The sequence below is a fragment of the Varanus komodoensis genome, unplaced genomic scaffold (assembly GCF_004798865.1).
Source record: "Varanus komodoensis strain SLA01 unplaced genomic scaffold, ASM479886v1 scaffold1, whole genome shotgun sequence".
Classification (NCBI taxonomy): domain Eukaryota; kingdom Metazoa; phylum Chordata; class Lepidosauria; order Squamata; family Varanidae; genus Varanus; species Varanus komodoensis.
The window spans coordinates 52,039,586-52,056,895 of NW_025335268.1; the positions used below are offsets into that span (position 1 = coordinate 52,039,586).

The 17,310-nt window shown below is 41.6% G+C and overlaps 2 protein-coding genes across 4 annotated transcripts in view; one reads left to right on the top strand and one right to left on the bottom strand.

The window, feature by feature from the left end:
* Nucleotides 1–1,135: 1,135 nt before the first annotated feature.
* Nucleotides 1,136–14,151, bottom strand: GJA1 (gap junction protein alpha 1). The gene is made up of 2 exons (XM_044425644.1): nt 13,839–14,151; nt 1,136–4,621 (listed from the first exon to the last, which is right to left on the bottom strand). The coding sequence occupies exon 2, from the start codon at nt 4,603–4,605 to the stop codon at nt 3,457–3,459; it is 1,149 nt and encodes a 382-aa protein (XP_044281579.1). The 5' UTR covers nt 4,606–4,621; nt 13,839–14,151; the 3' UTR covers nt 1,136–3,456.
* TBC1D32 (TBC1 domain family member 32) overlaps nt 4,709–17,310 on the top strand; it is a 97,229-nt gene continuing 84,627 nt past the window's right edge. The window contains exon 1 of one of the 3 annotated variants that reach the window (XM_044425582.1): nt 4,709–8,241. The gene's annotated coding sequence lies outside the window, so the exon portion shown is untranslated. Of the gene's footprint in view, nt 8,242–14,261; nt 14,398–17,310 lie in introns of those variants that run through there. The other 2 variants (XM_044425599.1, XM_044425631.1) reach the window with 2 other exon arrangements.

A 17,310-nucleotide genomic window follows, 5' to 3' on the forward strand; every position in this document is an offset into this window, starting at 1 on the left:
CAGCAAGATCACAGAGCTCAAAGGGATGTGGAGATAATTTAATTCAATTCCCAGAAGCGCTCCAAGGCGAGAGAACAATGAAAAGTTGCCAGATTTCACAATAGTTGAATCATTCTCTTGGGTAGGGTTCAACCATCCTACAGCTGTCTGGGAACATATGGAATCTGGCACAATTCTGTCAATTTTCTTCTGAGAAGGTATCAGTAAGCATTCACAGGTGATATCTGTGCCAACGTGGTGTGAAGATACATGATCACATCTATAGAGGAGGCCACTGCACAGATGCATGGGAGAAAGCTCAGGTGGCACCAGAACCTGCTGTGTTATGGTAAGCTGATGGAGGAAATGAGCCTTCTAGATTCCAAAATATTTCAGAAGCAAGGCAGAAAGTGTGGTGGTGGACCTCTGAATGAAAAAGTGGATCTACAAAACTTCTGGAGTGGAAAGAACATTTTGCCGTTGTCCAGCACACGTTCTTTTGACGTCTCCTGTGCTTATATTTATAGATCATCAGGTTGGAAATATTGTTTTGTTTATAGAATGTCTAGTAAAAATGACCTCTTGTGAGTATGAGGAGCCATCTATCCTAAGAGTTGTTCTAGTTCTTACTCAACAGCACAGAAGATTTCTTCCCCAACTGCATGAGGCACCACTGTAGTGAGCAAGGCCCACTGTGTTTACTTGAGGAAGAAAAGGATGGTCAAGATACTTGCATATGGTCCACTTTAGGATATACAAATTGGAGAGGCTTCCCTGGTTAATACCTGTGGTTGTGAGGACAAAAGCTGACTCTAGACACTTTGCTGCCTGATGCAAAGAATAAGGTAAGTTCCTATTCCGCATACAAAAGCCGACTGGATTGCACACACAGCAATGTCCACCAAACACCTCAGCATTGCTTCATGGCACCCCCAGGATCTGCCACCGAGGCAGCCTCCTCACTCTGCCTAATTGTAGGGCCAGTCAGTCCTATGGGACACTTCCTAGGTGAAGGAAGATTAAGGTGTTCTTTCTTTTTCCCTTTTCGGTGAGCACCATAAAAAAATATCCCAACATGGGAACCTGCTGCTGAAGCTGTACTTTTATAAATAATACCAGATTACACACACACACAAAAGGACTATTGGCAAGTCAGTTTGTACTAAATTAAAACTTTATTGACTAAGGTTTGTTCTCCAGACAATGTGATTTGATGGGCTATGGTGGCATATGTGCATTCATGAGCTTGAGAATGGATTTAATGCAGAATGTCAAACGACTTAGTAACATGTATTATATAAATCCATAAATCTGTGTTGTTGCAAAATGAAACCAAGGCTATGTTCCTGGTGGAACTATGTTGAACTACAAGGCACTGTGGTTGAGAAAGACAATAAAAACTGGTACATTTCTTTAGCATATATTTCAAATAAATTAGACTTGTACTCTTTCAGCTTCACCTGCACCCAACAACAATTTATGTGCAAATATCAAAATTGTCACTGAGAAGGAATGAATGACTAAAACTGAACCAACATGTTACAGCTGAGCTGATTTGCAAGTGAACAATAACCAAAACACTATTGTTGCTGTAAAACCAGTGTAGGCTTATATTATTGGTACAGCTCAAAGCAGTTTGTGTAAGGGTCCATTCACATAATCCACTGAGGTTGCATTAAGTGACTCCTTTGTTCTATTCACGCTGCGATCTCTGATGTCCATTTCTTATCCTCAAGCGATCATGTGATAACTGCAGTTACTACATGACATACTTGGATCTGTAAAAACTGTCCCCAACTCTATCACATTATTGGCAGGCTCACACTCCCCCCTCCCCACCTCCACCCAGCCCCAGAACTACCATCTCCATTATTCAAGCATAAGTTATAACAAGCCAGAGGAATGGACTAGATAACCTTGCAGGTTCCTTCTTTCTTTAATGTTGTATGACAGAAAACAATCCATAATTGTAGAAGCATGCAACTTTTGGTGTCTTACAATCCTTATTCAGGTAAAATGTCTATTTGAGTATTCAAAACTGAGTTTTTCAAAGGTCGCCAGGATTTGATTCTTAAGATGGTATTCATATTTTGTAAAAATTGTACAGCATCCATTACAGGATGTATGAACCTAAGATTAAAATAGCTTAAACTGGAATCTGATTTGCTTGCACTGCTGGAATCATTTAATGTAAACATCATAGTGACCCATAATATCCCAAAATGCTGTTTTGAGCATGTTAGTATTCATGTGTGAATTCAGTATTCATGAATACCTCCCCACACCATGTATAGCGGCCTTTAAAAATGGCGTACAAATATCCCAACCTTGTGATGTGGAGGCTGTAAGGTAAAGCACAGGGCTCCCCATTACACAGCCAATATTCATTCACATTAATGCTTTTATGGGTGTAAAACTGCCCTCTTTATCAGAGTGAATGGGACTGTTCATATTAATAGGTCCTCTGTGTGCGTATTAGCTCATACAATAGACTCTGAAAAGGTGTATGTGAGTGAATGTAACCCATATACTACTGAAGTTAGTGGAAACATGCCCAGCATTTATTTCCTAACTCTGGCTATTACTGGTGTCTGCTATTCCATCTACACTGTTCAAATCCCCTTGATTTCAGTGAGATATAAAGGTGAATTGGTTTGCCACCAGTAGATTGCTGCCTGAAACAAAAATGGCTTCCTTGTCCTGCTTTGCACTTCATAGCAGGATATTGGCGGAAGCATTATGTGATCAATGGGATCTGGTGATTGTAGAGGGAATCTGGATAAGGATAGAATGAAATGGATGCTACAAGCTGCACTTTCAGTTAGACACACCTGAAGCACCGGAAACAAATGCTCAAAGCAGACTGGAAGGGCCTTGTCTGAAATGTAGTTGATTGATTCCAGGGAAATAGAGAATTATTGCATGAATGCATGGATACTGACAAGTTCATACCAGGAAATTTTCCTTCAAAGTGCACAATTCAACAATGGAATGTTCTTAATAGGAAAATGATCAAAAGCTGACTTAAGACTGTCAGTTGTTCAGTCAAAGAATACCATCTCTGTTTCATCCTGACCATACACACAAAAAAATCTCGGTTTATCTTTTGCTTTTAGTATAACAAAAACAAAATTCTTTAGAAAAATCAGCATATTATAGACACATATCCAGACATCTTATAATCTTTCTAAAATAAAACAACCCCCTACTGTAGTGTTGACTAAGATTTTTAAGAATTAGCATTTAAAATTTTTAAATCAGCTACTTTAAATACCAACATGTGCTGCACTTCCCCTCACCATCCCAGCTTCCCACGCAAAAGAAAAAAAAATCCAACTTTGCTGTTTTTTATGTTTGTTAAAAACTCCTGGCTGAGATTGTTAAAGTACCACCTCCAATGGAACCGTGTGAACCCCACGGTGCATCTTCGAATGCATTTCATATCCTAGTTGTGTTAAGTACTGCAGCTATGGGGGCTTAGATCTCCAGATCATCAGGTCGAGGTCTGCTGCTGGCTCGACTGCTGGCTCTGCTCGGAGGCCTTTGGTCCACGACTGCAAGAGGCTGTAGCTCATGGCCAGAAGCCACCTTTTTGCTGTTCTCAGGCTCCTCAGCAAAGTCGAAGTTCTGGGCATGTGAGTTGGAGATGGTGCTCCCAGCCTGTCCAATCCTGTTCTGTTCAGCACTGTAATTTGCCCAGTTTTGCTCACTGGCTTGCTTATTGTAGTTACGACAGGAAGAGGAATTGTTCCTGTCTCCAGTTACAAGCTTGTATCCTGGTGGAGACATGGGTGACAGGGGGGCAGTTGGAGAGGAGCAACCATTGAAGTAGGCATACTTGGGAGATCCACATTCCTTGGAGGGACTCAAGCCACTGTTGGGAGAGAAAGGATCACTTTTGGTCTTCATACGATCCTTAATGCTCTTGAAGGTGACATAAAAAATTTCAATGATGTTCAGTGTGAGAGAGACAATAGACACCACCAGCATGAAGATAATGAAGATGGTTTTTTCTGTGGGGCGTGAGAGGAAGCAGTCCACCTTATGTGGGCATGGCACTCGCTCACAAGTGTAAATGGCTTGCAGGGTGAACCCATAGATGTACCACTGGATCAGCACAAAAGCGACCTCAAAGAAAGATTTGAAGATGATGCTGATAACGTAGGTGCGGAGCAGTCCCCCACGCATTTTGACCTTGCCGTGCTCTTCAATCCCGTACTTGAATTTCTTAATTTCTATTTGCTTGAGATGCATCTCTACATTAACACCCTCACTCTGGACAGCCTTGAGCTCTTCTTCTTTTCTGTTTAGCTTCTCTTCTTTCCGCATCACATAGAACACATGTGCCAAATACATGAGGGTTGGCACAGACACAAAAATGAACTGCAGAACCCAAAAGCGGACATGGGAGATAGGAAAGGACTTGTCGTAGCAGACATTTTCACAACCGGGCTGTTGGGTGTTGCATCTGAATGCTGATTGCTCATCTCCCCAGGCAGACTCCACTGCTGTCCCCAGCAGCAAGATTCTGAAAATGAAAAGGACAGACAGCCACACCTTCCCTCCTGCAGTTGAGTAAGCTTGGACTTTGTCAAGGAGCCTTCCCAGAGCACTCCAGTCACCCATCTTCACTGCCTGCTACCTACAAAAGAACAAAGGGGGGGGGGGAGAGAGATGAAGTCTTACCTGTACTATTAGAACATTGTGTCCTTCAAAGGAGATGCATGAATCAGTAGACCTGAAGTATGAATGGCAAAATGTGGGGACCCTCCAGTAGAGGTAATACATGCCTCACTGAAAAACAGAAATATCCTACCATGCTTATAAATAAGATGTCTCTCTTAAGCACTCATAGTTGATCTTGGTATCAGTATGAGGACCATGGACTGTGTTGACTGGAAGTTCACATATGATTAGGATTTCTAATAATTTCATCTCACATAATACATAAAGACCAGAATTGAACCCAAGATCTTCTTCATGCTAAACATCTACTGCTCCATAACTGGAGAATGAGCACTGCAAAACACTTCTGGGCAATGAAGTCTAGTGCAGGTTGAGTCCGCAGTCCTGAGTTGCTGACACAGAGCAGCAAGACAAACACTTTTGTATGTTGGCTGGCCCTGTCCAATTTCAAATGTTAATCACTCTTGGGGACAGGGAGAAACAGGATTGACCTGCACTTGAAATCAGTGGAGTTGTGCTGGCAGAAGGAGGTGGGGTAGTGATTTTGGCAGATTCCTCTTTTCTAGGTCCCTCTTTTCTCCTGCAAGTCTGCTCCAAGGGCTAGGTAACCCTCTGGAATGGTGTGAGAGGTTGCTTTGGGCTCTGCAGAGGCCCAGTAAAAATCATTTCCCCATCACCTTTCAGTGAGAAGCCTGCTGGATCAAGGTTCCTTCCTCAGATCCATCACTAGATGACTGCTATCAGAGCCTTCATTTCCACAAAAAGTAATTAGTGATACTAGATTGGGGTCCCCAATGCACAGCACCATTCTTCAATGCTATTTATTCGCGTGCACAATTTCTATACTGCTCTGCATCCAGAAAAATGTTTTCAGCTAGTGCTGAATAGGCAACAGTTTTGGTGCCTGACTGATGTTGACTGTCAGGAAGTTGTACAGATAGGGAGCCAATACACTGGAGAACCTAATCTGTGGACTCCACACTGACTGCAGGTCCATGTGAAACCACCAAGAATGCCTCCTCTGATGACTTCATGGACCGGTAAGGGTGAAAGAAGGCATGCTCTCAAATTTTATGCATGCAGAGTCAAAAGTTTTCTTTAAGGGCAAACCATGAGTGGAAGCTCCTGCAAGTGGACTGTCATTACTAGAAAGGGCTATTTGTCAAAACTGATGGCTCCAAATGCTTTGGCCTACAAATCCAGCAGAGCAAATGATGGAAGCTGCAGGCCAAAACTTCTGAAGGGCAAGAAATTGTGCACCCAGTGGTGTGGAAGCCTAATAGGCCAGAATGCATGGCAGCTTTTTCAGACTATTAGAAGAGAAATGGAAATTTATGAATTTGGTATTTGAAAAGCTTTCTTTCTTTACATTCTATCTGAAAGAGAACAATTTCTCTCTCAAGAAACAACTTCTTAATTTCATTAACTAGCTTGCTGATGATTTTAAAATATGCCATTAACAGACTTCCTTTCAGGTCCAATGGATTTCTTTCAAGTATAATGTTATTTCAGATTAAAAGTATGATTGGAAACAAAAGAAGTGTTATTCTTGGGAAGTAGTAGATAATTTGTTTTTAATTACACCCTTCTGCAGTCCATTAATATGAGAAGATATACACAGGATTTTATCCATTTAATTCCATGTCAGCAATATTTCTTTTTGATTTACCACCCATTTTTAAATTTGTTTCAGCAAGTAAAATAATTTCATTATTTTCTTTGGCTATATTTACTTCAGGGGGAAATATTCATTGCATAAATTACTCAGACAATTCTCAGAAGCAAACATTTCCCAACAAAATCATTCACTTCATGGCTAGCCAGAGGCTCTTAATGAGCTGCAGAGGTACTGTTCCTTTTCTTAGGCAATATGTGTATGGAGTGATGACATTTTGATTTATTTATGATCAACCAATAAACAAGGACTTCAGTGCTAAAACTACTTTTAGAAAGTGACATAGTCTGAACATGGCAGAAGAGCAGTTACAGGACATTCCTCTGTTTAAATGCATGCCCTGTTGAGCAGGGTCTGTTTGCAGCTCTGCCTGGTCCATAAAAAGGGAGACTGCATGCCCTGAAGTTGCCCATAGGAAGACAGACTGGACAGCGTACAGGCCACCTGTAAACAGCCTTCTTCAAATGGTGAGATGTATTCCTATTGAAATTCTAGTCATGATTGCTAAATTTGCATCTGTAAATATATATTATATGTATACTTTATGCAAGTGCATGCCTTCTTTGGCCCTCTTTTGATGTTGTAAAAAATCTGCAATCTGAAGCATGGGTAGTAAGCAAGGGTACGCAACTTGGAGCCCTTCAGATATTTCAGACAATTTTCATAAGGTCCAGTTGAAGTGGCCAATGTTTAGGGGTTATGGTCCTTGCCAACCCCATATTAAGGAACATGCCCAAATGAACTCTGTGGGCCTTCCTTCCTTCCAAGTAATCATACATAGGTTTAGGCTGCAATCTTGCATGCACTAAGAAAGCATTTGGATAACTTATCATAGTTCATTATTCCTAGACATTCCTAGACATGTTTTTGGCTTTCCAAACCCCCCGCCCCCCAATAAAACCCAATCATGCTTAATTTAGGAGGCTAAACAAAGACACTGTGCTGTTTATTATTAATTCAAATGTGATGAAAATGTTTAACCATCAAATGCAATAAACACCCTAATTTTACCAGATCATCAGCAGGTGAGATGCCCTCCTTAGATACATAAGTATAAAGAACATTAGCTTCACTCTGATGATTCAGACCCAAACATACTCACCTAGAAGTAAGATCTTTTTTAATTTTGGGGAACATCTCAATGAATCAGAGGTAGGCAATCTTTTTCAGCCCTGGACAATTTGGCAATTTTAGAAACTTTCCTGGGCACCACCACAAAATGGCCACCATCGAAAGCATGGCAAAGTACAAGTAACCTGCTCAAAGGACTGAGTGGGGTCTGAGCTCCAACACACTAAATATCTCTTTTGAACTCATGGTTTCCAGCATCAACAAAAACCTATTTCACAACAGTCCCAGCTTCCAATAAAAACTGGTTTTCCTTTAAAGTGGGAAGGGTAGGGCACTTTGGCTGGTGCCTGGAAAGGTGTCCTTGGTGTCTCAGTGCCCATGGGAACCACGCTGCCTATGCCTGCCTTAAATTATGGATGTGCAAGGCTGTGATTCTTAGTGTACTTGTTTGAGCATGCATGCTGCAGAAATCCCTGTAATTTAGACATGATTAACCAATGCACCTGAGTGTTGCTGCCTGGCACTCCATGACTTGCTGCTGAATGTGTAAAGTGTCCCCAGTGAAAGTATTGTGCTGGAGAGCACAACTGAAATGATTTGTAAGATCCCCTTGTGGCATTTAACAGTGACTTATGTTTCAGACATACAACTTATATCCTGATGCAATTGATAAATGAAGAAAAGACATATGTGAAATCTATGTAAAGGGTAAATGAAGTCAAAGGATGTCTGGATGAAGATTTGCCCTAAAATGACAGTCTGATTCTCCTACTTTTGTAACTGAGATTTCTTTTGACCCTTGAGACATTTCTACCAGAGAACTATTAAAGGTACAGATCTTACAGTCAGATATTAGAGCAAGAGAGAAAAAGTGGTTCAGAATACTGTTGAACTTCATTGTTATTAAAGATGCCAATGGCAGTGGAGACAACTGATTTTAGAAGAGCTACACATGATGTGTAGTTTGTATAGTTAAAAGCTTTCTTTTTAAGATTACAGGCCTTGACGTTGATGACATTGTTTTGTATTCAGTAGCACATTAGAAAGATAAAAATGGTTGGGATTAGTTTTGTTCATGTTCTATGAACAAATATGAGAACCCTTGAAATAATAGGAATCCTAACTCTCATATTTCTCATCTCTATACAGGATTGGATACGAACCTTGATCCTAAACATAGTCATCCTATGATGTTATCTATAACATTATCTTGGGCTATTGGGAGTTTAAAAATGTAATAGTAAATAAACGTTGGGATCCTGTTGCTCTGCTGATTGCAGAAAGTCATGTTCTGTAACTCTGCACTGACTTAAGCTTTAAAATGATTTGATATAGACAATCAAAAACACTTTATCTTCTTGTGTGTATGTGCCAATTGCACCATGGGTGAACATGCATAATGCAAGAAGCCAATACTCTAATGAATGTAGATGGGGACTTTTATTTTCACAGAGAAAATATGGGGATGGGTGCAAGTCCCCTGGACTGCAAGGCGATCAAACCGGTCAGTCCTAGAGATCAACCCTGACTGCTTTTTAGAAGGTCAGATCCTGGAGACTCAAATACTTTGGCCACCTAATGAGAAGGAAGGACTCCCTGGAGAAGAGCCTAATGCTGGGAATAATTGAAGGCAAAAGAAGAAGGGGACGGCAGAAGATGAGGTGGCTAGATGGAGTCACTGAAGCAGTCGGCGTGAGCTTAGGTGGACTCCGAGGGATGGTGGAGGACAGGAAGGCCTGGAGGAATGTTGTCCAGGGGGTTGAGATGGATCAGACCCAACTTTGTGACTAACAACAACAAAAGAGACAGAAAGTAAAGCCTTATTAGGCACAATGCTATGGAGGAAGACTGCAGTGCTAGGGAGGAAGGCTCTCCAAGTGGGACTTCCCTCTGGGTAATCATGAATGGGCCTGGCTCTTGTATCCTTGGGAAGTGACATCCACCACAACAACCCATTTCTAAGTAGTGGCACAATCCTTTGCATACTAGGCAAAAAAATTCCAGTGGGTAACATTTCTCAGCTTGCCATGCTGAGATTTGGAGGACTTTTCTCTGTCTAAACCAATACACGACTGTACTTCCCATCTATTTACACTTTGGTGCTAATCACTCCAAGCCAGTTAAGAATTTGATCCAATCTCATGGTTAATCAACAGCATGGGAAAATGAAAAACTATTTTGCCTGTAGTGATATACAATACTGTGGTACATACTGATTTGTGGTGTCCAGCAGAGAAAGGATGTCACATGAATTTATATGACATTCAACTTCAGCAAGCCAGGAGCACAGAAAGCTTTGGTTCATATCCAAGAGTAAGGCAAATATCAGTGGAAAGCATTAAGGTGCCTTTAGTTACGTTGCAATTCTGCTCTCACTTTGCCAGGTCAGATGCAGGACCACATCACAAGCAGTGCTAGCTCTGTGCAGTTCTCTGTGAGCCATACAGAGACTCTCCAAAGCCCGGCTCAAACAGATTTGGATGCAATGATCCCAAGGAGGGACAGGATTAATGCATCCATTGGGCAACGCGAGAAAGAAAATTCTGTAGGCAATAGTTGTGTATACAATCTGTGCAACACTCCTGCATATCCTCCTGCTTCAGAGGTATTGGGGTACCATAAGCTCATTAGGGAAAAGACTGTATATTCAGCTGGTTGTGTGGGACTGTCAAGTCAGAACTGTCCTGATACATTCTGTATAAATAACACATAGAGACCAGATATGCAAAAGGCATAGATCTGATCAAGGACCTGTTTGAAATGTAGCTTCAGAAACAGAAGAATAAAATGACAGCATTCCTTGGTTAGCACTCTAAATGACCATACGGAGGAAAAATTTGATCGACAAGCCACAATTGGGAAAGTGAAGCAGCTTCAAGTCATTGGGACCATGTGTCATGCCATATGGCTCAAGTTTTCCAGGATGTCTAATACAGCTTTGTTGTCTTTACTACTATGATGATAACTGAGCGTGAAGTCAGAAGGTCAGAAGGAAATGTTTGCCGCAGTCCTTTGGGACTTTGTGTGGAGTGTGTGCACGTATTGAATAGTGGTGCTTAACTGGAAACCGCCTGTGAAGCTAGACTCTCAAGAGGCTTTCTGTTGCGAGAGTAACAAATCTGCAGTAAATAAGAGAAACTTTCCCCAAGCTGGCAGGCTGCATATCTATTGGATGATAACTCCTATCATCCCCAGCCAGCCTGGTCCATGGCCATTCTGGCTGGTGAATGATGGGAGTTGCCATCCAATACATCTGGGGCACGCTGAAGGCTGAAATGGAAAGCCAGAAGTGCCATGAGAAACAGTTCTTCAAGACTAAGAACAAAGTTGGGAATGAAAATCTAATGAATGGAAAAAAATAGCAAAGAACGTCACGTCTGACCCAGAAAAGGCACCTGAGCTCTTTTGGTTACTTGGCTTCCTTAAAAAAATAAAGAAAAACCTCCAAATACTGTTGGTGTAGTACTTCTAGAAGAATTCCTGCTGCCTGGTAGGGTTATGAACCCAGCTTCAGTTAAGAGACACATATTTTAAAGTCCCAAATGTGTGGGACTGCTGCAGAGCCATCTGCTGTCATTCTCAGAACAACTGACTTGGGCTGAGGAGACCCAGGTTCTAATCCAGCTTCAGCAATGGAGCTCAGTTGGGTAACCCTGATCCAGTCACTATGTCTTCCCTACCTCAGGGCTGTCACAAGAATAAAATAAGAGGCACAGACCTGAGCTTCTTGGAAGACAGGTGGGGTTAAAATGTAACAAACAAACAAGTGCAGTTGTTTTCCTAGCAGGCTTCTTCAACAACTGTCTGTTGGATTGAACATTAAGTTTATCTTGCTGACTTAGCGTTTGGTCCTATGCATATGTGTTTAGAACTAGTTCTGAGCAAACCACCCACTGGGACTTGCTTCAGAGGAGATATTTGTGCAATATTGGTGGAGCGGGCTTGGCTGCAATTCTTCTGAGTTCATTTATGGCAATGTTAAATCTCACTGAACACAAAGAGAACTACTTCTGAGGTAAGGATTGGGATGTTCAGCTGCAGATCTGAGCATATTTGTGGAGAAGTTAGGGCTACAATCCTAAAACTCTTACTAAGAAGGAATGAGCTCCACAGTGGACTTACTTTTGCCTAAAGCATGCAAAGGATTACAGTGGCTACAGCAATAATGATTCCTGTGCATTTATGCCCGGGAGTTGGTTGTTTATGCTCTAATCCTTGAATTCTCTGCTTATCCTGGCTCTGAACACTTCCCCATCTATAAAATACTTCATAGAGCTTTTCTGAAAGAATGAATGAGATACAAATTGTAAAGTTCTTTGCACACTAGAAATGCTACACCGTTTATCATGAATCATGGCAGTTGATGTTTTATCTTGGTTGGTACAGACTGCATTTTTAAGAAATGCATCTCAAACCCATTGTATCCTTTTTGTTAAAACTCAATTTGCTCACTCACCCCCCCCCCATTTATATTCTAGTTAGGCATCCTTGCTCAGCACTAGTGCTGAGCTTCAAAGCGCCCCCACCCCCCATGTATCCTCTCCCTGGCACACACTGCAGTAAACAGCCCCAAAGTCTGCAGACTTCAGAAATCCAGATGTGAATATGGCTGAACAGAAGTTCAGGACAAGTAAGCCTTTTCTCCCTGCTTCCCCCTACTTTTCCAGACAACACAAGCAGATTCCTGAAATCAGAGAAATGTGTCCTTGCATTTGTTGACCTTGCTGGTTTTAACAAAACTCTCAATGAATGTTCTTTTCTTTCTAAAACACAACACAGCAGGACTAGCCAAAGACACTGAGCACAACCGGAGTGAGAGATGTAACTGTACAGAAAATATTCAGCCACTCCTCCCAAAATGGATTTTTAGAAATCTACCAAAGTCCTCTTTGGGTGCTTCTGCTGTGCAATTGTCCTAAATTGTACATGTTATCCAGGTGCTATTATCATTGGCTACCTTTAAGTCCTCTTTCGCTACCACTCCCTCCATTTTTTTTTCTTGTCGCAGAATATCCATCAAGGATAAAAAGATGGAACTGACACAGAACGCCTGCCGATTGTTAGCATTAGCACTTGCAAGCCTTGGAAGCACCTGGTGGCTTCCATTTGAAGCTCTCCCATGTTCTTCCACTGTGTCTTCCATTCTTTTCCATACCACAGAAGAGGGAGGGTGCTTCCAGGTAGAGGGATTCTAGATCCAGCAAGCAAAAGGCACTGTGTCCATTCCTTCTCAATAGGGCTTTTTTTTGGGGGGGGGGAGTAGAAAATAAAAGGTGAAAGCTGGTCTGGGGAAAAAATGGGTGGATTACAAATGGAAAACAAAGTCATCCGGACAGCTTCTCCTTAAAATACTGCAGTTGAGACACCGCAATTGGATATAAGTGCGTCCTCGAAGCACCTGGAATAGTTGCATAATGTCTTTGATAGGTTTCACTAGGCACCTTCAGTGTGGAAGCAGCCTTCATTGTCTTAACTTTGTGCTTTCCTTTCTGAGAAGAACTTTAGCCAGTGCTATTGGTGAAGAATTAAAAAGGGACTTTGGCAGAATCTAGCATTCCTTCAGAAGGAAAAGCACCTTCAATGAAGATAATGACTCTTTCCTTTCCAATCTTAAATGATGGTCTCAGATTCATTTGTTGGAATATAGTCCAATGCAGACAGACCTTCTTCTCAGAAAGTGTTGCAAACTTTCAGCAACCAAGAGTCTTCTTGCTCCACTTGCGCCACATCTGTGTTCTAACTTGCTTAAAATCCTTAACAAAAGCCTGGATATATTATCCAAAGAAGATGAGAAAAGGGTGGGGAGGTGAAAAATCACGTGAAAGTCATCCGATTTGGCGTTAAGAGCAGCAAAGCAGAAACTGAACAAAGCACCCAATTAAGGACCTTGCTTTGTATGAACTAATAAACAGCAGTCGTGATTTCCATATGAAAGTAAAACGTGTTTGCGTGTTTTCATGTTTGAGGGGCTGCTATATGTGAAAGGGCTTGTAAGTTTTGTCTTTTAACTTTTGCAACCCTTTTCATAGTAACATCATGCCACATGTTGCAATGTGCCTTGGTTAGATTTCCGTAAAGTTGGCCATCCGTTCCCTGACGAGAAATGGTTTTATTGTGTTATATATGAAACATTCTCCTGAGATGGAAACTTAACCAATGAAGTCTGAAACCAAGTGTGGAAATTAAACCTGTAAAACAGTAAAAAAATGGCATCTCCTAACGAACTTTTTAACTATCTGTAAAGCTCAAGTATGCTGAAAATCTCCATAGTAGTAATTGGTTAAAAACAGACAGCTTCTTGTTAAGTTAAACTAAATTAATAGTTTTAGTGTTCAGAGCAGAACTAACCACAATCTTCTGAGAAGATTTGTTTGGAATAAGCTTGAAGCAAAAAATCCCAAAAAACAAAAAACTTCCCCATCCTTACCTTACTAGTCAGCAGTGAAGAAGGTAAATCAGATGCTGCAGTTCCTCAGAGGGTTAAAACTCAAATGCAACAACTGGTTCAGGCACCGAAGGCTGCCTATTTAAACTTTAAAAGTCTCCTGCTCTTTTGTCCCGCAGTGTCCTTCCTCTCCCCTTTCCTGAAAGGAAAACGTTGAGACCTTGTTAAAGGGGAGGGGGGAGACGGACACACACAACCCCTTTTTTTCCACCCTAACTTGATGCACAGGGCTTTTAAAAAGTTTTCAAGCCACTAACTGTGAGGGAGGAGAGAAAAAGGAGGGCTGAGAGCAGAAGAGGTGGGACTGCCAAGGAATCGGGAGGAGAAAAGTCGGAGAAGACACAGAAGCGGTAGAAGCATTAAAAGTGTTGGGGGGGAGGAGGCAGCGAGAGGCTGAACTGAGCGCGGAAGTGGCTGAGTAAGCACATACTTAAAAGAATGGGGGAGACATGAAAGAGACCAGAATGGGACCATGTCCAGGACTCTCTTGCCGTGGGGAAGTGACACAGCTTAATTTGCTGTATGAAGCACAGCTCTGAAGGTGAGAGGCTTGCCTGCATCGGGGGTTCACTGTGCGCCAGTGATGAGGCGAAGTTGATTTCATCAGCAGCTGGCCTACAGCAACTCTGCCCAAAGGCAACCAGCTGGAAGCTGGCATCAGAAGCGCCTGCCACCAGAAGCGGCGCTGGCACCCCCGAACTGAATGCTCCCTGCAAAACTTTGCAAGCTACAGTAACGCGTCGAGACAGAGGTCTTATTTCCCCCTGCCGGCTGCAGGACGTAGGCAGAGCTAATTATTATCGCGCCTTCCCTCTTTTGTGCAAGCGTGCATTTCTGCTGGGGTTTTTTGCAAAATTTACTCAATTGCACGATTCTTCAGCAATTTAAACAATTAAATAAATCTGCGAGGATGGCTGCTGACACAGAGAGGGGGAAAAAACCACCATAATCTTGTAGCACAGGCAGCAAGCGGCCAGGCAAATAAGACGAAGGTTGCAGATAGAATTCTGTGGCAGGGCTGAAGCCGTGTGAGCTAATATCAGGCAAGGTTCCATGTTGAAATGATGAGAAAAGGCAGACAAGTTCAAAGAATAAATTCACCAGTGCAGAAATGCAGCCTGCTTGTCCGGCTTTGGCTTCAGTATAGTCAACTGTCCTATTTTAATTTTGACTTGCTTCAGACATAATGCTAACCCATTTTTTTTAACACATGGATTATTGAATTCTGGGTTACCATGATGTGTGAACCCAGCCAGGCTAAGAAGGCATGGCGCACTCACCACAAGCACCGCATAAAGAGAATCTGTGGTTTGTTCTTGGGTTGTGAGCTCTATATCGTATGCGCTGTCATTAGATTGGAGACCAGAACCATAGTTCATAAGTTATTTTGCCTGTCTTCAGAGGTGGTTTAGAAAAAGTGGAAACCAGCCATTGTACATGCTAGTACTGCAGCAAAGCTTCCATGCAGGCATTTGGAACACAGGGAGGGAGCAAGAGAAGAAGGATGCAAAACAAACCACAGATACTTCAGTCGCTTGCCGAATATATCCTGGGTGGGCCGGCAACCATGGATTAATCATTTAAACCATGGGATAGAATGATGTTTTAACCCCATCACCGCCTCTAGAAGACCTTATCTACTCTCAAATTGCTAAGAAAACCAATTAAGCAAAACAAAACACTTAAAAACATAGAAGACTCAGGCAGGATTAAAGCGAAGGTCTATCAAATTGAGCTTCCTGTCTTCCATAATGGCTTACCAGATGTTCGCAGACAGGGCTTGGGTTCATGGTCATGCTTCCCAACAACTAGTCCAGTGACATACTGGCTGAGCATGGCAATTCCATTTAATCATCAAGACTAAAAGCCATTGATGAATCTCTCTTCCATACGTTGTCTAATCCTCTTTTAAAGCCGCCTGAGTTGCTGGCCATCACAGCAGCTTGTGACAGAAAATTTTGCATGTCAGTTATACCTTGTGTGAAGGAGTATTTGCTTTTATCTGCGCCAAGTATCATATATTGCTAATTAATTCCATTGGATGATCCTCCCCTCACAACTTCCAGTATTATGAAAGAGAGAGAACTATCTATTTTTCCCACATATTCTTTCTGAGATAAACTGTACACGGTATTCCAAATGTGGCCTCACTATAGATTTCTGTAAGGGTATGATGATATTGACACTTTTTTCACTCTCTACATTTTTCACCTTGACTGGCTGCAGTAGAAAGCAAAAATAAAACTAATTTTGAAAGGGTAAAAGCAATGGTTCTAAACTGAGAAGTGAAGGTTTAGCCAGTGGGAATTTAGTTTAAAAACTAAGTGTAGGGTTAGCTCTTGGTCCAAGTTCATACAGCTTCTTGGGAGTAAGTCCCAGTCATCTTTCCTTTGAGTAGTTATACATATGACTGCAGTGAATGAAGGTAATACATTATAGCAGGGATCTACAAAGTGGTGTCTGTGGGAAATAATTTTAAAAATTAAAAATAAGGAATTCATATATGCATTTTCATGAGGTGCATACAGCTTTGTGCACCACAGTTGTGTGCGTAGCAAAGGTCTGATGGTAGGAAGTCCCTAGCAATAGCCCTAAGCTCATTCTTTGCTTCTCTATGGGAAGATACCCCTCCTGCAAGGACTGCTTTGTAATGCAGAAAGGGCCATCAGGCTAATGTTGTACTCAGCTGAATATGTAATATGAAGTGTAATATGTAGTTTGGCCCTAAGCACAACCCCTGCCATGCCTAGACTGGACTAGTTATGATGTTAAGATCAAAGTAAATTATGTGAATTAATTGGATCTTCTGTCATGGTTAATTTTACTCAAAAGCAGCTATGGAATGTTCCTCATTGGAGCTTAACGGTAACATTGAGGTAGGATGTGTTCTACCACACTCTCCAAAATAGCTCCCCCAAAGCATTATTTTTACATTAACTGCCATTTTTCTAATTGTCACGTTGGAACATAGTGGAAGGGAAATGAGTTAAATACCTTTTCAGCATTGCCTGCCTCCAGTTTCTGTTAAGGCAAATATCAAACACTGGAAGATCCATGATCATTGTGTATGGTTTGGCCCTTAGAAATGGTACTTATTTCTACCTTGTTGAGCTGCTTCATATCCTTGAGTACTAGACAACTCCTTGAAAGGCATAACAGATATTCCAGCAGCTCATTGTGTTTGGATAGCTCACCAAGTCTATTGTTATATGAAATGTTCATATTTTGACAGCTGAACATTCTTGCTCCACTGCAGGGTTTCAGAAAGTTCATCAAAGGCCACTAGTCTCAATTGTGCATATTCTGGAATAACAACCTTTTGAAATTAGAGCACAGCTTTTATTACAGACCAGTGTTCATGTACAATGAAGTTAGGTGTGTTTCTACATCTTTTCAGCTTTTTTCCATTCAGTGTAATTCATCCCTATAATATTACTTAAATTCATATCCCATA